The sequence below is a fragment of the Carettochelys insculpta genome, chromosome 2, assembly GCF_033958435.1.
Source record: "Carettochelys insculpta isolate YL-2023 chromosome 2, ASM3395843v1, whole genome shotgun sequence".
NCBI classification, from domain to species: Eukaryota; Metazoa; Chordata; order Testudines; family Carettochelyidae; genus Carettochelys; species Carettochelys insculpta.
In genome coordinates this window covers 164387700-164413917 of record NC_134138.1, presented here as the reverse complement: position 1 = coordinate 164413917, position 26218 = coordinate 164387700, and the positions used below count along the sequence as shown (strand labels likewise).

At 45.2% G+C, this 26218-nt stretch overlaps 1 protein-coding gene across 1 annotated transcript in view; it reads left to right on the top strand.

Annotated features, from left to right (window-relative positions):
- Positions 1-26218, top strand: part of PTPN3 (protein tyrosine phosphatase non-receptor type 3) — a 224870-nt gene that overhangs the window by 30478 nt on the left and 168174 nt on the right. The window contains exon 2 of the mRNA XM_074987968.1: positions 13640-13794. Coding sequence (XP_074844069.1) covers positions 13657-13794 — 138 coding nt within the window. The 5' untranslated portion in view covers positions 13640-13656. The remainder of the gene's footprint in view (positions 1-13639; positions 13795-26218) is intronic.

Genomic DNA, 26218 nt, shown 5'->3' with positions numbered 1-26218 from the left:
CAGGGTAGGTGGTGGAAGTAGGGTGCCTGGCTGTGGGGGGTAGCTATTTCCTGGCAGGGCATGTGGCAATCCATGCAAGTGCTTTTGAACATATTACTGTGCTAGAGGGTGGGCTGGGAGTGCCTGTCTCTGGGAAAGGGAGGATGATGGGGCTAGAAGGGGACTTGGGGGTGCCTGGTTCTGGGAAAGGGCATTGATTTGGAGCTGGGAGTGCCTGGTTCTGGGGTAGGGGAGGGGAATGGGGTAAGGGCATGGGGGATGGGGTGCCTGGCTCTAGGGGAGGGGAGGGGGTTGGGGTTAGACCAGGGGCCTGGAGGTTGGTTTTAGAGGGGGACCGGGGTGCCTTGCTCTGGGGAAGGGGCGACATTTATTTAGAGCAGGGAGGACTGGGGCCTGCAAGGTTGTGTGTGTGTGTGTGTGTGTGTGTGTGTGTGTGTGTGAGAGAGAGAGAGGGAAGTCTGGGGGGCGATTTGAAGCTGTGAGGGGGCAACAGTGGGTGCATTGGGGCTGTGGAGGGTAGTGTGGGGCAGATGGAAGGAGTTGGGGCTTTAACTACACCACCGTTTTTTGTCTCAGGAAAAAAAATCACTGACTGCACTCAAAAAAAACCAAACAAACGCAAACCAAAAAAAAACCAACAACAAAAAAACACAACAAACTTTAGAGCCTAGAAGTCTACTGAATACCATTGCTTTGTTCAGCTAATTGCCATAAATATAAAGAAGCTTGTTTATTTTAGCAATTAGCTGAACAAAGTAATGGCATTCGGTGTCCTTGTTTATACTGTGACATGAAACTGGGCATAGGCATTCACGTGACACTTTTGCAACCAATGTCCCAAGGTATTTCCACGTCACATGTGCTTGTACTAAACATTTGTATACCCTTTCATGCATCAACAGTATTTCTTATGGTGCAGATATTTATAATCAAAAACAATAGAGGGTACCAGTTGATCACAGTTAATGTATACGATCAACTCAAAACATAAGTGTGATAATTTTTAAAATGAGCCTTAATCAGACACCAAGGCACAGTGTTCAGGGAGCCCCTCTGCATGCTTTTTGGGTGGGGGGAGCCCCTTCTCTTGTTGCTCCAATTCTCTGCTGTTTCTGTCTCTGTCCCCCATCCCTGACCCTAATGGAACTGCTACTGACCAAGCTGCTGTGGCCAGGGAGCCTGCTTCTGGTCTGCTGCATAGAGCGGGGTCGGGGGGCGGGGTGAGGTTGGGGTTTCCCTCTATCCCCTTTCTTGCACCTTGTCACCACTGAGCAGGATTGGGGTAAGGGGCAGCCTGTCTGCCACTGGCTCAGGAGTTTGTGCATCTCACAGCAACTGCTGCTGTCTGGAAAAGGGTGCAGGTTCTTTAATGCTCTGTTAGAAAAGACAACATGCCCCTCCCTCCCCAGTTTTCCCCCAGCAATAAAAGTATTTAAATAAATGGTATTCTGTTGTTGTTTACAGTGTGTCTGCAACTGCAGTTAATCACAGACAATTTTTAATTCTGAGATTAATTATGATTAGTTAAAAAAATAATTGGAGAGCCTTAATATAGATGCTTATTGGTGGCATGTTAAATTTATTGTGAAATTCAGGAGCACAATATTCAGTCAGAAAGCAGCGGAGTGTCTCTAATCTTGCCTCATGAGCTGAACAAACTCTATAAAAAGGCAATGAACTGGAGAGAATTAAGCTTTTAGAGAATCGGTGTTTATAGAGTATTTTAGATGTAAGTCTTGCTGATTTACTTCTTTGTATAACATACTAGGATCTTCTAGATACATATTCACTTCTTAAAAACATGGAAAAATTGGCATAATTAAACTTCATTTTGAGTATTAGCCTGGAGATGTTTTAATGGTCTTCAGTAAGTTAAAATACTGATGAAAAATAGTATTTTGCACAAGATAGGAGATGCACTGTAAGAGATGCATATTGCTGTTTTTCTGTTACCACGTAGCAGAATTCCATTTGTCTTATCATATATAGAGTTATGTACACTGGTTTTTGAGCAGCTAGTCTTGGTGGTGGTAGCATGTGGTTCTATGCTCTCTTTAAACCCTACATAAGAATATCCCGGGGGTGAAAGCTGTATGTAACTGTTACTCCTACCTCTGGCTACTGACAGTGCTTTGACTTTGTGGTGTCATATATAATTTTATTGACAAACATCATGGGTGTTTTAGGCCTTTTTCAAAAAATAAAGCATGGCTCATGCCCTCCATGAATTTAGACTATGAATAAAACTACTAATCTTAAACAGATGTAAGAGGGAGAAGAAAGGAAGATACAGAGTATGGAGAAATAGAAGACTCTTCTTCCTAAGGACATTATTTACAAGATAAAGATTTGCTTGGACAGTGACTTATACCTTGTGCTGTGTTGCTTTCCTGAACTAGCTGGAAGTCTTTAGGGATGCATAAAATAGTACAAGTTAAAACCTATGTGCAGAGGTAACAGCATTTTCCTTATTGCCAACCAAATCCCAAATACAGTGTTCAGACTTCAGTTTTGCAAACTCCGCTATTCAAAACTCATGAGTCAGGGCCCACCAGATCATGAGATTGGCTTAAAAATTGAGGTTTAAAGAAATCTTATCTGCTTTCTGGGTTTTGAGCTTTTAGGATTTACTTGAGTTACAATTTCCAGGGTTTCTTTGTAACTATGAAGGCTGTAGAATTTAAGAAATTAAACGGAGGCTTCTGCAGTCACTTTAAATAAAAGGTAAAATATGAGATGTGTTAAAATCATGAGCTGTCAAAATTGAACCTTTGCAGTTTCAAAGTGGCCTTTAAGGACCAGGGAGGCACAGCCACACTGTTAGACGGATTTGTCCCCTCCTCCCAGAACTGCTGTTAGTGACATAGCTAATTGCAAATAATCCTCAGTAATATAACAAAGTAATATGGGTCGCTCTCTTTAATTTAGTTATTTAGGCTTTCCTGTCTTGCCATTTCCCCTCCTATTAAAAAGAAGAATTTTCCTCAACCTACTCTGCTCCTTATCTCTTTCAAGAGAAGCATCATGTGTCTAACAGCAAAATATCTACTGCCATTGTTCTGTTTTGTGTGGGATGGAGGCACTCTGACACCTCACATTTTGTGATCTGTATAAATAGTCTACTGTGTCTGGAGGAGAAGAACTTAAATGCCCTTATTAGGATAAATGGATTCAAAACACTTTATGCGGTGATGTGGAAAACAATCTTACCAAGTTGAAATTTGTTTTTCTGGTTTCAGAAAAGTTTGGGTGTAGGAAAACCAGTGACTGCCAATATTTTATCTTTCATGGAAAAGATTTTACCGGAACCAAATCCTTCATAAGATGCATGATTTTTCTGAGCTTTCAAACTCTCTGATAGGAGTCACTCCTCCAGCTAAAATATTAGTTATTTGTTGAAAATAAGGAGTTGTATGCTGACACTTGTTTTTCTAAATCTAGTATATGGTACAGTCCCGGAGTTCGTTAAGAAACAGATTCGAGGCGTAGTGACCCATTGATTGAAATAATTAAACTTGTTTCTAATCTTAAACCAGAACTTTTGGTTTAAAGCTTTTCTGTTGTTTTCTTGGTCTCGAGTCTAAATCTGTCTTAATATGTCTGCTTTATGGGAATTTTCCAATTTGAATTTTCAGGAGTACAGTGTTCCCATCTTTCTCACTAGACCCTTCACTGTGCAACTTCTTGATGTTGAGTATCAGTCTTTGTAGTTGGTGCCTGGTTTTTGGGTTTACCATCCATTCCAGAGATCTCCAGAACAATGGAACTTTGGCTGGAATCAGTTACGCTTCACAGTACTGAAGAGCTGATACGCAATTTTAGTGTATATTTCTGCTAATGGAAGATCTAATGGTTTTTGATTGTGTAACTGTTGAGGCTTCATACTGATAAATATGAGGGGACCATGCATCGTTTATCTTTATATAAAATTTTAGTATTAGTGTAGTGACTACCTGCCTTGTGTTATGTCTGAAAATTACATACGAATCTGAACCAGTTACAGATTTCTGCACCTTTTGTGTTCTTAGGAATTTTGGATCTGTATGACATTTTACGGTTTCTGTCCATTTTACTGAAAACACAACTTTGTGTAGAATTAGAAACAAACAAGGATAGCCTGCAAGCATCAGTCTTGTGGTGAATTTTTGAACTTGTTCCTGTTATTTTTATTTGTATGGCATTTCTCACGTACATGGAATCACAAAGTGATTCACAAACTACAGATTGGATAGATACTAAAATATGTCAAATTATTTTAGCAGTTGCTAAACTGTAGCCATTCAGAAATTAAGCACACCTGTCAAGTGGTAATTTTTAGCTTCTTGTCAAGGAGGAGAAATGTACCTGCAAATTCGCAGATATCTGCAGATATGGATGTGGATACAAATTTTCTATCTGTGCAGGGCTCTGTCTCATTTTTATAGAGGTGGAATTTCCATTTTTCATTAATGCAGTTAATCTTGGACAGACTTAGATTTTTTTTTCCCTTTGTTCAGAAGGAAATGTAGCCTAGTGCTACTCATTACTGCATGGACATATTCTTACCTTTCTTCTGTCCAAAACCTCATAAGTCCAAGGTGTAGCAAAGGCTGTACTCACTGGATATCAGCAGAGCTCTAGCCTTCTACAGCAAGAGGATCAAACCTTTTCACAAGTTGATGCAGCTGTTTGTTGCAGTGGTGAATAGAATGAACGGCAGTTCAGTGTCCCCACAGAATTTTTTCTTGAATCAACTCCTGTGTCAGCTTCAGGCAAAGGTGTGTGTGTTGCTGAGTGTCACCGTCCATTCAGCTGGAGTACGTGCCTTTTTGGCTGCCTTCCTGGCCCAAGAGCCCATTTAGGATATCTTCATCTATTTGCATGTTCACTTCTGACTATGCGCTTATCCAACAAGCTTGAAATGATTGCTTCAGTAAAGCAGTACTGCAAGCCTTATGTCAATGAGCTCTGTGCCTGGCTCCATGAATACTTTTGAGAGTCATCTAGGATGGACTTAACATGTACAAACACTCAAAGAAAAAAAGGTTACCTATCTTCTCACAACTGTTATTCTTTGAGATGTGTTGCTTGTGTCCATTCCAGTACCTGCCCTCCTTACCCCTTTGTTGGAGTTGCTGTCAGGGAGGAACTGAGTGTGTGTATGGCAGCATCTAATATACTGACATATATCCCCCTTTCAGAACAGAAAAAGAGTTGATCTGAAGTAGTGTTTGTGAGACAAAAGCTGGTTAAGGCCTCCAGATCTCAAGCTGCCATTTAGCTTGCATGTTTTTTTTCTTGCTCCTTCAGTTCTCATTGCTAATAACTAAAAATTATATCCAACTGAGGATGATAAATGCCTTGATATTGATCTGGTTTCCTGTTGCAGTTCATGCAGAACAGATTACAGTAGGAAATAGAGGATTCATTGGTTTTAAGATTGAAATTAGAGTTGCATAGCTTGTAACTTTTTAATGTCTGGTTGTGGGATGTGTTTGTTTTACACCATGGCTTTGTTTAAAGTTGTAGTGAGCTATAAAGGAAGCAATAGAGTTCCTGAGTTCTTGAATTCATACAGTACAGGAAACAAGTCAATCCAACATTACTGTAATGAGTATTGTTTTAAAATATGATTTTTAAAATAATTTCTCCAAATGAGTGTGAAATCATATAGATTGATTTAAAAATTGGTATAAAAACCATAGTGCCTTCTCCTCCTCCGAGAGAGAAAAGCAGGAAGTGAGATGTGAGGTTCCATATTCATTTTCATTTTGAGCCATTTTTAGCTTACAGCATTTAAGTTGTCTGGAAAACAAGTACTACAGGTTTGTTCTTAAATGTGTCTTTATTTCTGTATTCTGTGGCTCTGTTCTATAGTATGATGAATTCAAATAAGTTGTCTAGTACCGATAACATGATGTTTTTTTTTTAAATTCCTGATAGTCTTTGGAAATTGTAGTGTACATTGCTCTAGTATGTTCTTAAATTTTTATTGTTTGTCCTCTGTGTACTTCATTATCTCATTTTCTCAATTGATTATTGGAAATACTTTGACATCTGTTAACGTTCCTTCCAACTCCGATAATCATTCTTTTCTTTACATAGCCAACATTATCAGAAGAGAAGTCAGTTAAAGTTGTCTGGTACGGGTTGAACCTCTCTAGTTCAGCATCCTTAGGACTTGACCAGTCTCAGACTAGGGAATTTGCTGGACCAGAGGAGGTCAGTGCTGGCCTTCTGCTCCTGGCTGCTGGCCCTCAGGGCACCAGTGCTCAGGCTCCTGTGGTTCCTTTCTTTACTGGTCCAGCAGTACTCCTAGTCTCTGCCTGCCAGTTTTTTCCACAGGCTGAGACCAGCCAAAATCCATGGTTTAGCAACAATGCTGGACTAGAGAAATCCAGGTTGCAGAGATTCAACCTGTATGCATATTACAAGATCTAATTTTCAGTTGCATATAACTTCTCAAACCTTAAGTCATAGAGCTTCACTGGGAGCGCTTTCAAAATATTTTTTATGTCAAGGAAAGAAGGAAAATTGGAGATGAACGGATGGTGATACACATCCAAGTATTTTCAAAAAACAATTGAGAAAACGAGGTAACAAAGGATATGGTTCAGTAGCTTGAAATATTTGGTAAAATACATTGGTTTCTGCAACACTAAAAAAATTCTTGCAGCTGTTTGATTGGGAGGCTCTGATGTCTAGTACCTCTGTGGTTCGGAGCAGGAACTTTGAAATTTGGCAGAGATGGGAATAAATCTGTGGCCATAGAGGATCAGTTTGCTGGCTCTTTGAGAATCCACCAAGTCAGACAGTTACAGACTGCTGAAAATTGTATTTGCATATGCTCATCAGAGGTTGACAGCTAAATTCTCCAAATATTCCATCTGCCCTGATCATGCTGTAGCCAAGAGCTGTAGAGGATGAGCTGAATTTTACTTTCAGTTACTCTTCCTACCTCTTAGAGCAGGGATCGGCAATCCTGGCATGTGTGCAATAACTGGCATGTGAGCTGGTTTTGAGCAGCATGTGGATGAAGCCCTGTCCCTCCTTCCCCCCATTCAGCAGGAGAGCAGAGAGGGATGGGTGTGCTACACCTGTACACCTGCCCGAGGGGGAGGCAAAAAGCACCTGTGCCACCACTCTGACTTCCTGCTCCTTTCATGTGGAGCAGTGCAGGTAAGTCGGGGGGATGCTGCTGGCTCCTCATTGTGGGGCTCCCCTGGCTCCAGCTTGGGTTGCTGAAGCTGCTGAGCTACCGGCAAGGCTGTATGCCCCAACTGGCTCCTTGCTGAGGGACTGCCCTGGCCATGGGCTGTGGACTACCAGCAGGGCTCCCTTCCTTAGGTCTTTGGGGCTCCCTGGAACCAGTCAGGGTCTCTGTGGCTGCAGGGCTGCTGGTGGGGCTCTGTGCCTCTGCTGAGGGGCTCCTGGCTGGGGCGGGGCTCCCCAGCCCCATCTGGGCTCTTGCCAAGGGGCTCCTGACCTTGCTCCCTATTTTGGGGCTGCTCCTGTTGCTCCCCAGAGCAGGCTGCCAGTGGGGCTTCCTACACCCAGCAGGTCTCCTCTGCTTCCTGTGTGGCTGGAGCTCTTTGGCCCAGCAACATCCATTTTCCTGTGGGATGAGGGATGTTGTTGGATGAGAAAATTCAACCTGTACCTCAACAGTGAACACTTCTGTACTGATGGCTGGCTCAGTCCAGTTGGCAAACAGTAAGAAAGTGAGCGAGTGGGTGGGGGCTAAGAGGGACCCTGGCAGAATGCGGTCGGGGCTGGCCCAAAAGGGATCCTGGTGGGGACTGGCTCAGCAACCACACCTGAGCTCTGGGCCTGTGCTGCCCCCTCACTTCTGTGCAGGGGCCCTCCCCCAGAGTCTGAGGGGCAAGTATGTCTTGTATTTTACTCCCCTCACCCGGGCACAGACAGGTGGGGTCAGGGATGTCTCATGTTCTCCCTCTCCCCCCCCGCGCCCCCCCTGGAAAGATGGGGGAAAGCCTGTGGCCGCTGAGAGATGTCACCTTCCTCTGCTGGCAGGATGAAGGTTTAAAGACAGAAATGGTAAAGCTCTGTATCTTTATCTGTTAACGAAGCTGTTGTAAGTAGGAATATTAATGACTTTCAAAAGTATCTCCTGTTACTCGAACTGTACATAGAAGTCAGTCGCATTTTGGCACTCCCCTGTTTTAGAGGCTTCTCTGGAGCTAGTCCTTGGAAATAAGTATCAGAGAGGCAGCCGTGTTAGTCTGTAGCTTCGAGAACAACAAGAAGTCCTGTGGCACCTTATAGACTAACAGATATTTTTGGAGCATAAGCTTTCGTGGGCAAAGACCTGCTTCATCAGATGCATGAGTGGGGGAGTGGTTTCAGAGGAGTATTTAAAGCGTGGCGTCCCAGTAAAAGGGAGGGCCAGAGCTGACAAGGTCTATTTAGCAAGGTGGAAATGGCCCAGTATCAATAGTACTTATCAAAAGAGGAAAAAACAAGTCAGGTCAGACAGGGGGATATGAGCCTTTGTCAGAGTCTAATGGGGACATATTAACACCCAGGGCAGAGAAGCTGCCTTTGTAAGCCACGAGCCACTCGCAGTCTCTGTTTAATCCTTAGTTAATGGAGTCAAATTTGCAAATAAACTGCAGCTCAGAGATTTCTCTCTCCATTTCATTTTTTGAAATTTCTTTGTTTCAGGACTGTCACCCTTAAATCTGCCACTGAGTGTCCAGGGAGATTGAAGTGTTCACCCACAGGCTTCTGTACATTACCGTTCCTGATGTCTGATTTATGTCCATAATGACACTTATTTGCCCTCAGTGTCCCGCTAGCTGGAGCCCAAGCAGTACCAAATGCAAAGCCATGAGGAAGGATGGGGGTGAATAGGAGCAGAGGGGGTGGTGCATAGACAGATTGGGTAGGGAGAGGGGAGGAGAGGAATGAGCTGTGGTGTGGTGTGTCGTGTAGAGGCAATCTAGGCGGGTAGGTTATGGAGGAGATGGCAGAAAAGGATATTCAGTACTGTTCGCACCAGCACTCAGGACTTTGCTCCTGGACTAGGACTCAGGATTACTGAGTCTAGACATACTTCTGCTGTCCAGCAGATTGCTGTGAAAGCAATGACAATGGGTCTTCCTGCTCTCATGGCTGGTTCACAGGGGATAAAAAGCAAACTACTGTTATCTGAAGTGGCTGAGGTCTTTGCAATGAAACTATAGTTCCCAACCCTACTGATGACTCATGTAAAGTGCTAACCTATTATGGCAATGAACATAATAGAAAAGCCTTTGCAAAAATTAATTCTGTATTCTATACAGAGTTTGGATGGTGTGTGTGGGAAGCAGGGCTGGAAGCCATAGATTGAATGATTGCAAATAAAAGAAACACTGAATAACTACCCATTAAGTTATCCATCCTGTTCACTAAAGGAGTTCTGAAGGAAAAAAGTGTATATAACCATTTGAAAACAGAATCACAATGTATATATGTAAGAATGATTGTTGCTGGTGAATTAATATTGCTCAGGAATTTGGGCATCTCAACTTTGGAGCACTTAACTAGGCATTGTGGCCTAGTAGGGCAATTGGAATGGGACACTAGCTGAGCTCTGTTCCCTGTTCTGTGACTCATGTGCTGGGTGACCTGGGGTAAATTGTTTCCCCCTTGGGTAGAATGTGCATAATGATACTGACCATCTTTTGTGAAGTGCTTCAAGATCTGTAGATGAAAATACCTGAGTTACTTATTATTTACTTGGCAACGTTAAGATTTTGAAAATGGTTTTTGTAATAACATTTCAGGTGTAAGAATCATTCTGCCAAACCATGATTAAATTAATTGTGCCACAAATACCTTAATTTAGGTGAGCTCTAACTATAGTAGTACGTTTTCCTCTGAAAGAAAGTTCAGTACTTGCCTCTGTAATCAATATAAGAGAAACATTCATATTGTTAGTCTTGTGTTGGCAGCTGCAAATTATAAGTGTTGTAAATACTTTGAAACTGATGGCTTTACAATATTTTGTGTAAGGGAAATTTGTTGGTGTAACAGTGCTATCTACAGTAGCAGTGAAATTAGGTTTTGCTATTTTTAGTGCAAAGCTTAAACCATAAAATTAAATTATTTGTCATACTGATTTTTACCATAACAAATACTTACCGAGAGGGAAAGCAAGATATTGATAGTGTACTACCAAGTTGTATTATGGTACTAGTTTTACCCTGTTCCTAGAGGATTGGCAAAAATGGGTTTAATTTTCCCATAAGGTTAACTATGACACATGGAAACAAGGGTTGGGAGGAAGGATTTGAGACTTGAATCCTGGCGTGATTTAAGCACCCAAGAAGCTCAACTGCATAGTCTCATTGAAGCCAGTGGAACTACTCATCTGCCCAGTGGTGCTAATAAACAAAAGTTCTTATCAGTACTTAGTGGGGGGAACGCGACCAGCACATGAAATCCCCACTTGACCACCCCCCCCCCGACCCCCACACACACCAGTTTTGGACTTCTGTGTTCTTCCTCTCCCCATCCCACATTACCTGTGTGAAACAGGGTCTGGGGGCTATAGGACAGCTAGAGGAGCTGCTGGGAGTTCTGCTCCTTTCCCCCCTGCACCTTCCAGTGGGGTAAGGAGAAGAACGCTGCAGTTCCTTCTGCTGCTGTAACACTCTCAGCCTCATCCACCACCAGCTCTGTACACAGACACATGTCAAACAGTGGAGGGGGTAGGGATGGCTGACAGGTAGTCTTACTGGTACACCGTATCAACTAAAAAGATCTTAGAAGTATATCAGCTCACTTGCACCACTGCATGTACCTAAAATTATTAATGTCTTTGCAAGTTCTGGGCTTTAGACAGCAGCTAACAAATAGAATAAACCTAAATTAGGATCAACAGCCTGAATAGAATTAAAATTCGACTTGAATCTGATCTTCCTTAGAATAAAGCTTGTAATTTCTTGTTAGATGAAGGATTTAAGGATTGGGTCTTCTGCCAGGATGCATCCCTTGCGTGCTTTGGCAGCTCTTATCCCTTTAAGGGGCCAACATCTACATGTAATTCCTTGCGCAGCCAGAAGAAAATAGGCTTCTTGAAGACTTCAAAGTACTGAAATCATCAAGCACACAGATTTAGTTCATGTATATTACTGTACCCCGTTTGGAGTGAGTTTTTGCTAACTAAGGGTATGCCCACTCTGTAGTTGGAAGTGTGATTTGCAGCTTGTGTAGATGCACCCATACCAGCTTTCACTTAGCTGGTTCTCTAAAAGGAGCAGGGAGCATGCATGGGCATGGTCACAAGCACAGGCTAGCAGTGGGAGTGTTTGTTAGGGCAGCTGACAAGTAGGCTTATGAAGCCCAGAGGTGCGCTCACTGCGGCAGTGAGAGCCACAGGAAAGCAGAACTACGCAACAGCCTGCTCTGCTGCCATATCCTAAACCAGCCAGGGTTCGGGTTGTGGCGTTCTACTTCCTACTGCCACAGCTCCCTCCACCACAGTGAAGGGCTGGGAACCTGGCCCCTGATGTCCTGCACCAGACCTCCTGCACCAATAAAGCCTGAGGCCATGTCCCCTGGGGCAGGGAGCTTGAGGGAAGGTATATGATGAGCGGGGGAGTGGGCAGAGCAGGGTTGGAAAGAAGCTGTGTGGGGCTGAAAAGGGGCTGGACTTGGGTGAAGACTATGGACACCCTCTCCTTCTTTTCCACTGGACTGTAGGGAGTCGCATGCCAGCAGCTGTGCATGGGCCAGATCGTGGAACTGCTTGGTCCCAAAGATGGGTCTCAGGCCTTGAGTTTGAGGCACGTGCTTTACATTATTGTTTTGGGTATATCTGCTACAGCTTTTTTCATGTTCTGCTAATCCAGTGGATGATTTATCAAGTCCACGTAGTTAACTCTTTATCTTACTGTATATTTGTGACCAGTGCTTAATTTGTTCTAGGGCTTGCCAAGACTGCATCCTGGCACCTCAAGGCTTGGCAGTTCACAGATCTACCACCTACTTGAATATAAAAAAAAATTATTGAGCCCTGGCATCTCATTCATTACAAATTAAACACTGTTTGCGACCTACTTCTCTTGAAGAATCTGAATTCCATGGCTATTTGATGTCCAAGCAAACAGCTGTGCTTTTAAGATAAATACTAACTGGATTGCTTACTGCATTTATCATAAAGTTTTTCAGGAAATATAATGTCATTAGGTAATCAAAACAAAAAGCAGTCAAGTGTATAGACTAGCACGGCTTACTCTCTGTCATTAGGTAATGTAATGGCTAATCAAGCATAGATGATGGCTTACTACTACTACCAGTCACTGTATTCAAGTGGAAGAGGTCGGTGCTTTTGAAATTGAAGACTGAGCCCTGCTCATGAATTGTTGTGGATCATGGATGTGTATTTTCAGTTTAGGGATTTTTTTTTTAGTAGGGAATTATATTTTTAAAGAAGGTTACAATGTCTAGAACTCAGAAATTCCAGAATGAAGGTGGTTCTTCTAGAGCAGTGGTTCTCAAACTCTGGTTTGGGGTGCCATCGTGTGTAGTGACCCTGTTTTAATAGGCTCAGCAGGGCATTCTGGTTTTGAAGCCCGAACTCCACCTGATCATCTTACCGGGGGTGGGGGCCGGGAAGAGTTTAACCTTTGGAGGAGAATCGAGGGAAAAGAAAAATCTGCAGTTCCCTTGGTGGCTAGTGAGGGTTCACTTTACAAGTATTCTCATAACTAACCTCTATTAACTTCAGTAAAGGTAGTAATTAACCTACAAATTACCTGGTGTGTGAGTTCACAAACTAATGTAATACAGAGATTTGGTTATCTGCTGAAATGTTTAGACTCCCTGTTTATAACTGCTTTCTTATGCTCCCTTATTACATCATTTTTTTCTGGGGGTTGAGAGGGCAGGGTTTGTACAGACTATAATGTCTGTCCTGAGTTCTGGTTATCCTTTAAAAATATTTTTAAATAAACTTTATTTCTGATTTGGAGGTAGGGGAGGGCATTCTTTGTAGCAGTAATGTCTTGGCTTCCTATTGACAGAGTCTACATTTTCAAACTTATGAAAAAATAATAATAAGCTTTTAAAATAATTTGCATTTCTGCTACAAAATGTTTGAAAGAGTGACACAACTCTAAGTTCACTTAGTTTTTATTTTATTCTCTTAAAAATAGTTAAATGAGTAGAATGAAGCTTGGATAGAGAATGCAGTTTCCGCAAATCATACTTCCATAATATGTGTAATGAATTGGTTAGTAAGCGTTTCTACGATCATTTTCTAAAAGCTTAGATCAAGCATTTTGTGTAATCTTAAATGAATATACATTCCTGATTTAAAATTAAGACAGATCACATACATGTAGTCTGAAAAAAAATATTGGTTTAACTATAATTGGTTTCAAAATTGTATAAGCCCCACTCTGGGCACATTTAGGTTGGCTTGCATATTGGTTTGTTTGGTTTATTGCTTTGCAGTTGGCCTATAATAAGGGATCTGCCCAAGATTAACAAATTTTAGTTAAACCAGTATATTTGTGTGTAAGATAGGGCCTTCTTTTGTTGAGGTATTGTGTGTTTGACTTTCTGAAAAGTAGAGATGAAACCATTCCCTTTAGTTTATCTTGAAGAAGTTACCAAATATGTTTTTTTTTTGTTTTGTTTCCTTTTTCAGGTTATTCAGCAATAGTTATGAACTCCCGGTTACGAGCATTAGGTGGGAGGATAAATAATATACGGGCATCAGAACTACCAAGAGAGAAAACACGATCGGAGATCATCTGTAGTGTCTGCTTTCTGGATGGCTCAGTACAAAGTTTCAAAGTCAATGTAAGTTCGGAAGACTTTTTTTCACAAAGGTTAAAATCTGAGGATTGACTATAGGATCATTAGGCAAATGGTTTATATCTGCAATTGAGCTGTTCATTTCAGTCGTGGGATACTTGAGACTCGTTGGTTATGAAGTGAAAATGTAAATCTGGTATGGTTGATGTTTTTAAACTTATTTAATGTTCCTCAACTAACATGTATGCTATCATGTGCCAACAATGCCCTGATGCTTTGTATATTGGACAAACTTCAAACTCTCTTAGACAAAGAGTTAATGGGCACAAAACAGACATAAAAACACTCCTGATCCACAAACCGGTCAGCCGACATTTTAATGGAATGGGCCATTCCGTTAATGACGTAAGAGTTTGCGTCTTATTGAAGAGAAGTTGTCACACTACTTTGGAAGGAGAGGCTGCTGAACTTTCTTTTATATTAAAATTCAACATATAAAGATGTGGTTTGAACCAGGATGTGAATTTTCTGGGTCGTCATAGAGGCTCTTTTGCATACGTGGCTTAATCTAATTCTTGACTCCTACCCCCCTGCCCCTCTACTTTGTGATTTGCTCATCTTGATAATTATGTTTTTTCTGATTTGTCAACCCTTGACTACATTTTTGGTTCTTTATGCCTTAAGTATTGAGTCTGTTCTGGTATGGCTATGGCCTGAAAAAGGGTGTCTGTCCCACAAAAGCTCACCTAATAAATTATTTTATTAGTCTTTAAAGTGCTACTTGACTGCTTTTTTGTTTTAATAGTATATAGACTAGCACGGCTTTCTCTCTGTAATTAGCCAAGTGTTGTTTCTTGAAGTAGTATTAAACCAGACCATCTTCTCCATTTCTGCTTTCAAGTAAATGAAGAGGGACTGTATTTTGAAATGTTACGGTTGTTCCTTTCTTGTCCATTAGTCTAATTACAGCAATATCTTGTGTGTTGGGATCTGACAAGTCTCTAAAGTTTTTGAAGCAAATCTGTTGAGGTAAAATAACCTTTTGGTTCTAACTGGCAATGCCATGACATTGGTCTAATTGAATTCAGAAAAATAACCTGACATGGTTGTGATTTCATTGAATTGTTTTATCCAAACCCCAAAAAGTCAGTGTCTTCCTCTAGAACTAACTAAATCTCTGTCTACTTTCTGGTCTCTGAGTGTATGCACCTCACTCACATCTTGGGCCTTGAGACCATTTTGAGATGTTTGGACTTTCACAATTCTGCCACACTCACACCAGCAGCACCTGCATATGTTAGTCTAGGTATACCAACCACTTGTTGCCCTGCAGCTTTAGTTGGTTTTCATTAAACTGCATTTTCCCATGTTAGGAATTTTTCATCTGTGATATGGCCCATAAACCTACTTACGCACTTTTATTAAGCAGTTGCAATAAAACAATAGCAAAGGTTTTTAAAATGTTTTGTGTTCATTTCTCTCTTACTTAATTTATTATTATTCTTTAATGATCTTCTAGGCAGACTTACATTCTTCAGACATAATTGACAGTTCCTAATGGCTGAGCATGTTTCAGTTGGTGGTCTCTCTCTGCCTCATTGAAATTACCCTTAAAAACCCAGAAGGCTTGGGCAGCAGGTTATATGGGTCCATGGTGCACCAGCAATATTCCTGGCCTGTTGCTTGACTCTACCAGAACTCACTGCCTGCTGCCACCAGTGACTTGAAATGCCTTGGAAACACGAGGGAATTGTAAGTCAACTGGGGCAGCAGGTGGGGCTGGGGGTTGCGTGGGGTTAGGGAACACATGAGGGAAGCAGTCCCACAGCAATTTCCAGAGATCCCAGCCCCCCGTCCCCCAAGGAGCCACTGCCAGAAGAGGATGTCCCTAGTTATGCATGGCACACACTATGCCTCCCTCCATACCTCCTTGTGCACCCCACTCCCTCCAGAGCCTGCACTCTCTTTCCTCCCCCCTGCAACCGCCAAACTCCCTTTCAGTTCCATCTCTCACACTTCATGCCAGCACCTGCACCCCAGTCCTCTCCTGCATCCCAGCTCCCTTTCAGAGTCTGCACTCCTCCTGAATACTAAGCCCTTGACTCCAACCCAGAGCCTGCACCCAAGACCCCCACCTGCACCCATCTATCCCAGAACCCCACCCCTCCTACACACAGATTCCTTCCGAGAGCCTGCTTCCTGTCCTGCCTCCGCAGTCCCCTGCTCCAGCCCAAACCCTGAATCCGGCATCCAAATGCCTCCCCAAGGCCTGCACCCCAACTCCCTCCTGGATTCTTAGGTCAGTGTGTGGGAGAGAGAAAGTTTGAGTAGAGGTGGGGTCTAGGACCTGGGCATTCTGGGCACCACCAAAATTTCTACAAACCTGCCACCCCTGCCTGCAATGTTGTTTTCCAAAAGACTTCATACGTGCGAGGACCTGGACTCCCTCTCTGGGCCTCCCTAGTCAAACCAGTTTTATAGTGTATCTCAGAGAAATGGGAAAAAGTCATTGTTCCTAGTGACCTTTTAAGTGAAAGGGGATTAGATGGCCACTGTGAGTCTTCTCCTTCATGCCTGGAATATTCAGACAATCCCCTGGTGGGACTGTCTAAATAAAAAATATAATGAGCTGGTGGGAGCTTCATTATAGATTGTTAGGTGAAGCTTTTCAGACAAAAAGAATATGTGGACCCCCCCCCCCCCGGAGATTTTTGGCTTATTTTGAATAGAGATTGGTGTGTGAAAAGGGAGAGAACAGATATGGGAGAGAGAGAAAGCAACCCTGAAAGCGTGGCACAAATCACATTGGTGGCCCTGAAAGTAACTTAGGGAGTTGTTTTTGGGTCAGAAGCGTACAGCGAAAAGAGGGCTCTTGGGCTTGTAAGGAAAAGAAGTGGAACCCCATCTGTTTTGAGACCCCTGGCATCTCATGAATCTTTGGTTCTGAGACAGATCCCTTTCCTGGTCCCAGTTCTGTCCATGAATTGGTACCATTGACTCCAGAGGACTTGAAAGTGCTCTGAGATCTCACAAACTGTTTGCCCTGGAAAGAGTGAGATCTCCCTCTGTTCTGTTGCACTCACCTGCTCACAGGCGTCTTGTATTAGATTTACCATATGCTAGCCATACCCCTTTAATGCATCTCATTCTGACAGCTCCATCGGCACCATCATTTGTTCCTCTGAGTCTGAGAATTTGGATGTTTGACATCATCCACCATTTCTGTTCTGGAGATTTGACCACCAGAGGGGTACTGGTGACAGTGTGGCAGTGCCCTATTTTACTGCAGGGTAGGAGCCATGGGTTTTCAGCTCTTGGGTACTGATGCAACAGTGGCAGAAGTAGATGCTCAAATCTGGGATTATATGAGGGGTGGGCAGTAATTTTTGATGAGGGGGTCACTCCCAGGAATTTGGTAAGTGGTCAAGGGCCTCACTCTTACACCATATTAATGTAGTAGGTTCAGGTCTGGGATGGAGGTTGTGTTTAGAAGGGAGCTTTGGGTAGAGGAGGGGTGTGTGGAATTTGGCATGGATTTGGGGTGAAGGGAGTGGGTTGAGAACTAGAGCAGGGGTTTGGGTTGTGACCTAGGGCAAGAGGAGGTTATCACCTGGGGCAGGAGTTTGGGTGCAGGGTCTTGTATGGGTGCAGGAGAGGATTTTGACCTGGAGGGAGTAGTACAGGAGGGAGTGCAGAGTCTGGAAGAGGGTTATGACCTGGGACGGGGATGCAGGAGAGGGTGCTTGGGATTGGGTTGTGACCTGGGACCAGGAGTTGGGGTACAGGGTCCGGAGGGGCTGTGCAGGAGCGGGGGTGCAGAGCAATGTTCCCTCTTATTTTTTTCACCCATGAGTAGAATAAAGGTTATGTGCATCAAAATGTGTGGCTGTGTACCACCAAAAGAAACATGCTGCGAGCTCTGGGTGGCTGTGAGCACGATGCTCTGCTTTGAATCCCTACTGGGTGGCTGCTCAAGCACACAGCTTACAGGGAACATTGGTGCAGAAGGTTTGTGTTGTGATCGGGGATGGGAGTCCAGGAAGGAGAGCAGAGAATTGTGGGGAGAGAGGAGTTGGGATGCCGGAAGCAGGCTGTGGTCAGGAGGCACTTAACTAGGCAGCTCCTGGCCAGTAGTCCAGCAGGACGCTCGGGGAAGCTTCCTGTTGTCCATGCTCCTGCATGTTACTCAGACCGGTTGGCTGCAGGGGCCACGTGTCCTCGACACACTGTGTGCCCAGAGGATGGGGCTGCCTTGTACACTGCCTTAATGGTAAGTATGACCCAGGTAACTCCCATTGGCTAGTTTCTGGCCATTGGGAATGGTGAGATTATGCTAGGGGCTGGGTCAGTGTGTGGAGCCAGTCCCCTTTCCAACCAGCATACAGCAGGCAGAAAACATATGGCTTCTTCAGCCAGCTACTTTGACCAGGGAGCAGGGCTCAGAAGAAAGGTAGACTGTCTGAGGCTCCCACTGGGCAGCAGGCTGGATTTGGTGGCTTAGTGGGCTAGAGTTTTGCCTGTCCCCGCATTGTACAATGCACTGATAAGCTTGGTGTCAATAGACACAGAGAGATTCCCTTTGTTGTCCCTATATTTGGCTGGATGTTGACAGTTTGTGTTTTAATAGTTGTGAAACTTTTTTTTTTTGTATTTCAGAGTTTACTGTCCTTAAATAATTGTTTGATGCTTCTGTAGTGTCCATCCCTATGAAAATGTATTCAATAAAAATTGTAAAGAAATTCTTAAACCCCATAATTTTTGTGCATCTGTGCATATTTTAATATATCAAAAGAGATTATCACTTTTAAGTTGTATATATTTTTCTGATGAATTTATTAAAAATAATTAGTTCTGCCATTTTATGTTTGAAGTTTATGCCTGTGGATTGCCACAGATGTGGGACTTGTAGGAAAACATAAACACTTGCTTTTTCACGTAAAATGCTTTTTTCCATATTACTCTCTCCTATGTTATAGTTTCTAATCTGAGCTTCTCTTTTCTGAATCTGTTTCTGGAACTGTGATTGTTCTTTTCAACTAGTCATTTTTTTAACCAGGCATTCCTTGTGAAAATCATACTTACTAAGCATTAATAACTTGAGTAACTTCTCCTGAAAGCCAAGTGGTTAAGTGATGTTTCTTCTTCGAGTGGTCCCCATGGGTGGTCCACAGTAGGTGTCGGGCTCGCCCCGGCGCCGCAGATCGGAATTCTTCTAGCAGTTTCCTCTGGATCGCGCATGCGCCGATGCACGCCGCTCCCTCGCGCGCCCTCGGTCATGTGCGCGATCCGGTCCCCGCCAGTTCCTTCTCAACCGCCAACGGCTGCAGACGGAATCCGCTCCGGCTCTAACGCTTGAGACAGGTAAGACAGTTAATTCTACTTGTTAGCTTGTTGTTTTTACTATTATACAAAAAAAATAAAATAAAATAGTAAGAGAGAAGAGGAACGGAGGGGAGAGGAGCGGGCAAAGAAGGCCGGTTAAGCCGTCCATTACCCTAAAGGCCGTAAATGTTGTTTGTTTGAAGAATGCAGTGATTAGCGGCTAAGTACCCTATTAACAGTAAAGACTCACTGGGACGTCTTCCTCGGAGTTTAAGAAGTGTGAGTCATGCCGCGAGGCTATGCCGGCCTCTGATGGGCATAGTAATTGCATTCGTTGCGTGGGGGAGTCCCATGTTACCCAGACGTGTTCGCACTGCGCTAAGCTTACAGCCAGGGCCGGGAAGGACAGAGAGATGAGGCTCAAAATGATCTTATTTGATAAGGCCCTTCAGCCTGAGCCACCGGAGAAGCCTCACACAGAAGGGCCCTCTGGGTCGCACAAAAGGAAGGCTGCTTGTTTGACCCCCTCTGTGCAAAAGAAGAAGAAACTCTCCCTGGGTTGATCATTGCCAGCGGTTTCAGTGAGCAGGATGAGCGGAATGCAGAGCCCTGAACCGCGGGCTGATGAAAGCGGCAGCGTAGTCGCGCACGTGGTCGGGGCCGGCCCTCCGACTATTCAACAGTTGGCACTGCGGGCGCCAGCGCGGCAAGCGCCGGAATCGGCAGCGCCGCCTCACGCGGCACCAGCTCTCATGGCGCCGACGGCGCAGGGGCACCCAGCATGGGGCCAAACGGCGCTGGAGGAAGCTACCCACGCGGCACCACATATGACGGCACCGAGCACAGCACTGACAGCAGGGCTGAGATCCCTGGCATGGGAGGGGGCGGCGCCCACCCTGCAGGGGCGGGGAAAAGCTAGTGCCAAAACCCAGCACCTCAGTCCATCTCCGGACATGGCTGCGATGCCATTATCACCCAGCCCCTCCCCACCCCCCCGAGACACACACGCCGTGTCGCCGGGCGGCAACTCCACCGGCCTGTTTCAGACCCCCCTCTCTGTTCCTCCAACCACCTTCGCCTTGGCTCAGGCCACCTTCACCCTTTTCGGGCATGGATCCCTACGAGTACTATCACAAACCAGCTTCGCCATTATCAATGTCGTCATGGAGATCCCGCTCTTCCAGACATCATAGGTACACACTCCAATCGTGGTCCAGGTCTCCATCACCGGGCCCTTGTCCATGTTGTTATGGCCGTCCTCATCATACTGAACACTGGCATCGGAGGTCTTGATCTGGGGGCAGATCCCCACCCACTCCTCACCAACACCCCCGTATACACTCTCGCTCTGGAAGAGGAATGCAGTTGTCCCAGGGGGAAATAGGTCCGGAGTCCTGAGACTTTCCTTCACAGCCCACGAAGGAGCAAGCACACCAGCGAACTCAGAAACCAGAGGAGTTGGGGGAGGTTTATCCTAGCGGCTCCTCCTCATCCTCCCCAGATGAGGCAGTTGTCCCCGGGGACATCTCCCCTCCGGATGACCTTAAACAATTCCAAGAGCTGTTCAAAAGAGTAGCATACACCCAGGACATTCAAATAGCAGAGGTGCAGGAGAAGCACCATAAACTCCTGAAAAATCTGAGACCCCCGACTTCATCTAAAATCACTATCCTACTGGACGAAGCCATTATGGAATCAGCCACTAACATATGGCAGACTCCGGCCTCTATCCCGCCTACGAATAAAAGGGCGGATAAGAAATACTTCGTCCCAGCCAAGGGCATGGAATTCCTGTTTAGCCACCCACAGCCCAATTCTTTGGTGGTCGAATTGTCCCAACAGAGGTCAAAGATGCCTCAGTATAAATCAGGGGGGTCAGATAAAGATGCTAAGAAATTAGAACTGTTTGGCAGAAAGGTCTACTCCTCCTCTACCTTATTACTGAGAATGGCAAACTATGCGGCACATTTATCAAACCATAACTTTGACAGTTACTCTAGACTTCCCTCTTTCATGGATTCCCTCCCGGAGGACAAGAAGCCAGTGTTAAAGGCGATCGTCCAGGAGGGCCACGTGGCCTTGCGAACGGGAGTTCAGATTGCCCTGGACGTGGCGGACACAGCGGCACGCTCAACAGCCGCAGCAGTGGTAATGCGTAGGGAATCCTGGCTCCAGACGTCTGGTATCCCCAGAGATCTATAGGCGAAGATCGTAGATCTTCCCTTCGACAAGCAAAAGCTGTTTGCAGAATCCACCGACTTGGTCCTCCACTCTAGCAAAGATTCGAGGGCCACACTTAAGACCTTGGGTATCTACACTCCTCCATACAAGAAAAAGAAATTCTATCCTCAGTAAAGGCGCTACGCTTACCAACCACAACACGCACAATATCAGCAAGGCTATGACCAAGGGCGCCATCAACAGCAGCAACAGCACAGGGCCCCAAGCGACATTCTCAACAAAGTCGCACAACCTCGGGGCAAGCCCAGAGGCGGCAAGTTTGATGGGTACGTCGAGGACTGCACTATCAACACCATCTCTCAGTGCCACTCTCACCTCATGTTCCATCATTGCCTCAAACCGTTCTACTCCCAATGGCAAAACATCACAACAGACAAATGGGTGCTGGAAATTATAGCCACGGGTTACACGATCCCCTTCCAGTCACTACCACCGACGAAAACTCCCACCCGGCCTCTTCTCAGGGACCCTTCTCACGAGGCAAGGCTGAAGCAGGAGGTAGATCACCTCATGTTCATAGGGGCGGTGAAAAGAGTACCGGAACAATTCCAAGGAAAAGGTTTTTACTCACGATACTTCCTAACAGAGAAGAAAACAGGAGGCTAGAGGCCGATTTTGGACCTACGGGGCCTCAACCGATACTTGCGCAAGCAGCGCTTCCGGATGATTACAGTTGCCTCCATACTTACGGCACTGGACGATGGAGACTGGTTTGCAGCCCTCAACTTACAAGACGCTTACTTTCATATAATAATCCACCCGGCACACAGACGCTTCCTGTGCTTCACGGTTGGCGGGGAGCATTTCCAATACAGGGTTCTTCCATTTGGCCTATCCTCAGTACCCAGAGTCTTTACCAAAACCCTGGCAGTGGTATCAACTTACCTGCACAGGCAGGGCGTGTTTATTTTTCCATATCTGGACAACTGCCTACTGAAAGGGGCCTCAAAGGCAGAGGTCCTACACATGATACGCATCACCGCGAACACGTTTACTTCACTGGGCCTAGTTATCAACCTTGCAAAGACCGAACACACACAAAATATAGAATTCATAGGGGCGTGCATAAACTCTATTGCGTCAAGAGTATACCTGCCCGACGCCCGCTTCCGCACCATCAAATCCTTGGTACAAGTCATGATGTACAGCCCCGCAGTGCCGATCCTAACATGCCTGCAACTGTTGGGGCACATGGTGGCCGCCATGTTTGTGGTACAGAATGCCAGGCTACACATGTGAAGCCTGCAGCATTGGCTGGCGAGCTTTAGCAGACCAGCAGCCCGTACCATCCACAGGGTAGTATCGCCCACGACGGAGGTACGGAAGTCACTAGCGTGGTGGGCAGATCCCAAGAACCTGCTAGTGGCAGTACCCTTCCACCAACCACAAATTTCTATTTTTCTTACAACCGACTCCTCCCACATAGGATGAGGAGCGCACGTTGGCAGCAAGGTGACACAAGGGCTATGGTCCCCCGCGGAACAGACACTGCACATAAACATACTGGAGCTCAGAGCAGTGTTCAATGCGTGCAGACATTTTCGGAAATACCTGCATGGCAAAGTAGTCGGGATCGATACCGACAATACCTCCACCATGTTTTACATCAATCGACAAGGAGGGGCACGGTCCCGTGCACCATGCGCAGAAGCAGTCCGATTGTGGAACTGGTGCATTGCCAACAATATAACGTTGAAAGCCTCGTACTTGCCCGGCGTCCACAACGTGAAGGCAGATCAACTGAGCAGGCGCTTTGCACTCACGCACGAGTGGCAGATCTGCTCGGACCTGCTACGACACACATTTCACACCTGGGGGTTTCACCAAGTTGATTTGTTTGCCACCCAACACAACAAGAAATGCCCTCAGTACTGCTCCAGAGCAGGAATAGGGCGGGAGTCCCTGGGGACGCTTTCATGATCTCATGGAAGGACCCTCTACTCTACGCATTTCCCCGCACTACTCTTATCCACAAGGTTCTGCAGAAAGCCAGAAGGGGGAGAGCTCGCATGATACTCGTAGTTCCAACCTGGGACCGACGACAATGGTTTCCCCTGCTTCTGTGCATGTCGGATCATCCACCACTCCCCCTAACGGTAGCGCTGGACTTACTTACGCAGGCTCAGGGGTCCATAGTGCACCTGCATCCTCAGGGACTCCGCCTACAAGCATGGCTAATCCATGGCTCAGCACCTTAGAGAGCACGTGTACGGAGGGAGTAAGACAAGTCTTAGAGTGTAGCCAAAGGACCTCCACCAGGAGGACTTACGAACAGAAATGGACCCGATTTACTGCCTGGTGCTCCTCCAAGCAGTTAGCTCCTCTTGATGTCCCTATAACTGTAATTCTGGAATACCTGCTGGACCTCAAACGAGACAGCCTCTCTCTATCCTCGCTAAAGGTCCACCTCGCAGCTATATCAGCTTTTCGGCACAAAGAGGAAGGGCCCACCATATTCGCCCATCCTATCATCACAAGGTTCCTGAAGGGGCTGGTAAACCTGTACCCCCCTCGAAAACCGCTACCACCAGCATGGAGTTTGGACTTGGTACTCCACACGCCATTGGGACCACCCTTTGAACCATTAGCCACGGTACCCGTCCTACTACTTACCATGAAAACGACCTTCCTTCTTGCGATTACATCAGCCCGCAGGGTGAGCGAGCTCGCAGCAGTGATGGCAACGCCACCCTGCACAGTATTCTCAAAGGAAGCGGTGATCTTACAGTTACACCCAGCCTTCGTTCCAAAAGTTTCCTCGGAGTTCTACATTAACGAACCAATAGTGTTATCCTCGTTTTACCCGAAGTCTCACAGCTCCAGCAAGGAGGCGCGCCTGCATCTCCTAGATGTGAGGAGGGCGTTGGGCTTTTACATAGACAGAACTAAGCCCTTCCGGAAAACGGACAGGCTTCTGCTGTCTCTCCCTCCCAGGTCGAAAGGGGAAGGCGCCTCTTCCCAGAGAATTTCAAATCACATTGTGTCCTGTATAAAAGTGTGCTACGAGCTCCGAAAGACCCCTTTGCTAGCTCCGCTCAGGGCTCACTCCACCAGAGCGTTGGTGGCACCAACGGCCTCCTTCAAGGGAATCGCGTTGAAAGACATTTGCAGAGCGGCAACTTGGTCACCTTATGACACCTTCGCCAAGCATTATGCCCTGCATCGGGTGTTCGATGAGGATACCCATCTGTCGACAGCAGTCCTCTCAAGGGCAAGCTGCACATGAATCGAGTACCCACCTCCTTACTTGGGGTTACTGCTGGGTAGCCACCTACAGTGGAGCACCCACGGGGACCACTCGAAGAAGAAAGAGAAGTTACTCACTTGTAGTAACGATGGTTCTTCGAGATGTGTCCCCATGGGTGCTCCACTACCCGCCCATCCTCCCCGCTTCGGATCTCTGTCCGGTGTTTTTCAGGAGCATCTGAGGCGGTTGGTCAAGGAACTGGCGGGGACCGGATCGCGCACATGACTGAAGGCATGCGAGGGAGCGGCACGCATCGGCGCATGCGCGATCCAGAGGAAACTGCTAGAAAAATTCCAATCTGCGGTGCCGGGGCGAGCCCAACACCTACTGTGGAGCACCCACGGGGACACATCTCGAAGAACCATCGTTACTACAAGTGAGTAACTTCTCTTTCTCCATTGCCCTCGTATCCACAAAGATGGCTTTCAAATCAGAGTTGACTCTGTCAATTGAGCATCTCAGATTCTTTTTTGACATATATACATGTAAATATGAACTCCATAAATAATCTGAGAGTTAGTGATACTCAGCCTTAGGTCTTTAGTACACATTTTCAGATGTCACATATTTTTTTTGATTAGACCAAGATCTATAAAATGAGGCTTCGAGGATGCTTGAGTTAGAATGAAATTGATTTCTTCTGTGTACTTGTTTTATATCTGAAACATCAGAAAAATCTTGTTACTTAATTGATGGGTGGATTTTGAGAATCAATTCTCTTATCAGTTTTTTCAGTGAGGCCAAAGTCAGGCTTTACACTGAATTTGTTGAGTTGTTGTGGCATGCAATTTCAGCTGCACAAGGAATTTTGAGATGCTTTAATCTTATTTTTCTTGCACAGTTTTTTCAAGAGAATGTCATGCCATAGCTACAAGAACATTGTAATTGATAATAGTGGCAAAGACGTCTCCATTTCAAAGGCTGTTTTTATCGTCATCTTGTATGTTGTCCCAGGTAGTACACATTTTAATCTGTTAAATAAGATTGTAAATCTTTCAGTACTGGAACTTCTTTTTATGTATTGTAGAAAGTACTGAGTAAGAGTATGGCCCTTGTTGTGCTGAGTCTTACTTCAATAGCCACACCTTTGTGGTCTATTCTTTTGTTCGTTTTTCTTCAATTGTATCTCCTGTATATATATTTTTTTACTGTCCTCTACCCTTCTCTCCTTTTGTTTCAATCCTCTACTTGCTCTTCACATGCCTTTGTTTTGATTATGGTAACAATTTCTCACGCCACTTGCAGCAACTCAATATGCCATTTTTCCTGTCAGCTAGCAGGATTACAATGGCTACTCTGTAGAGCCATTCGTTAGCATTTTGACAGGAGGCTGTTGTGGAGAGAGTAGCTGTATGGCCTTATATTTGTGCAGGAGGGCAAAATGCTTGGTCATATACTAATGCTTATGTGCAGGTTTAACTCTGAAGAGTTCTCTTCATGGTGCAAATACTGATGGGGAACTGAGGCACATGTTCAGGGACTTGTTGGAGGTCATACAGAGTATCAAATGGCCAGGAATTGGACTAGTTGTGGGCAAGGGGCTGTGAAAGAGGTAAAAGTTAGGGTGGGTGGGCCTTGACCAACGTATGATGGAATTACAAGGGAGGAACAATGGGTGTGATTTTTCTGAACTGAGGCTCAGTTTTCAGAAGCTTGGAA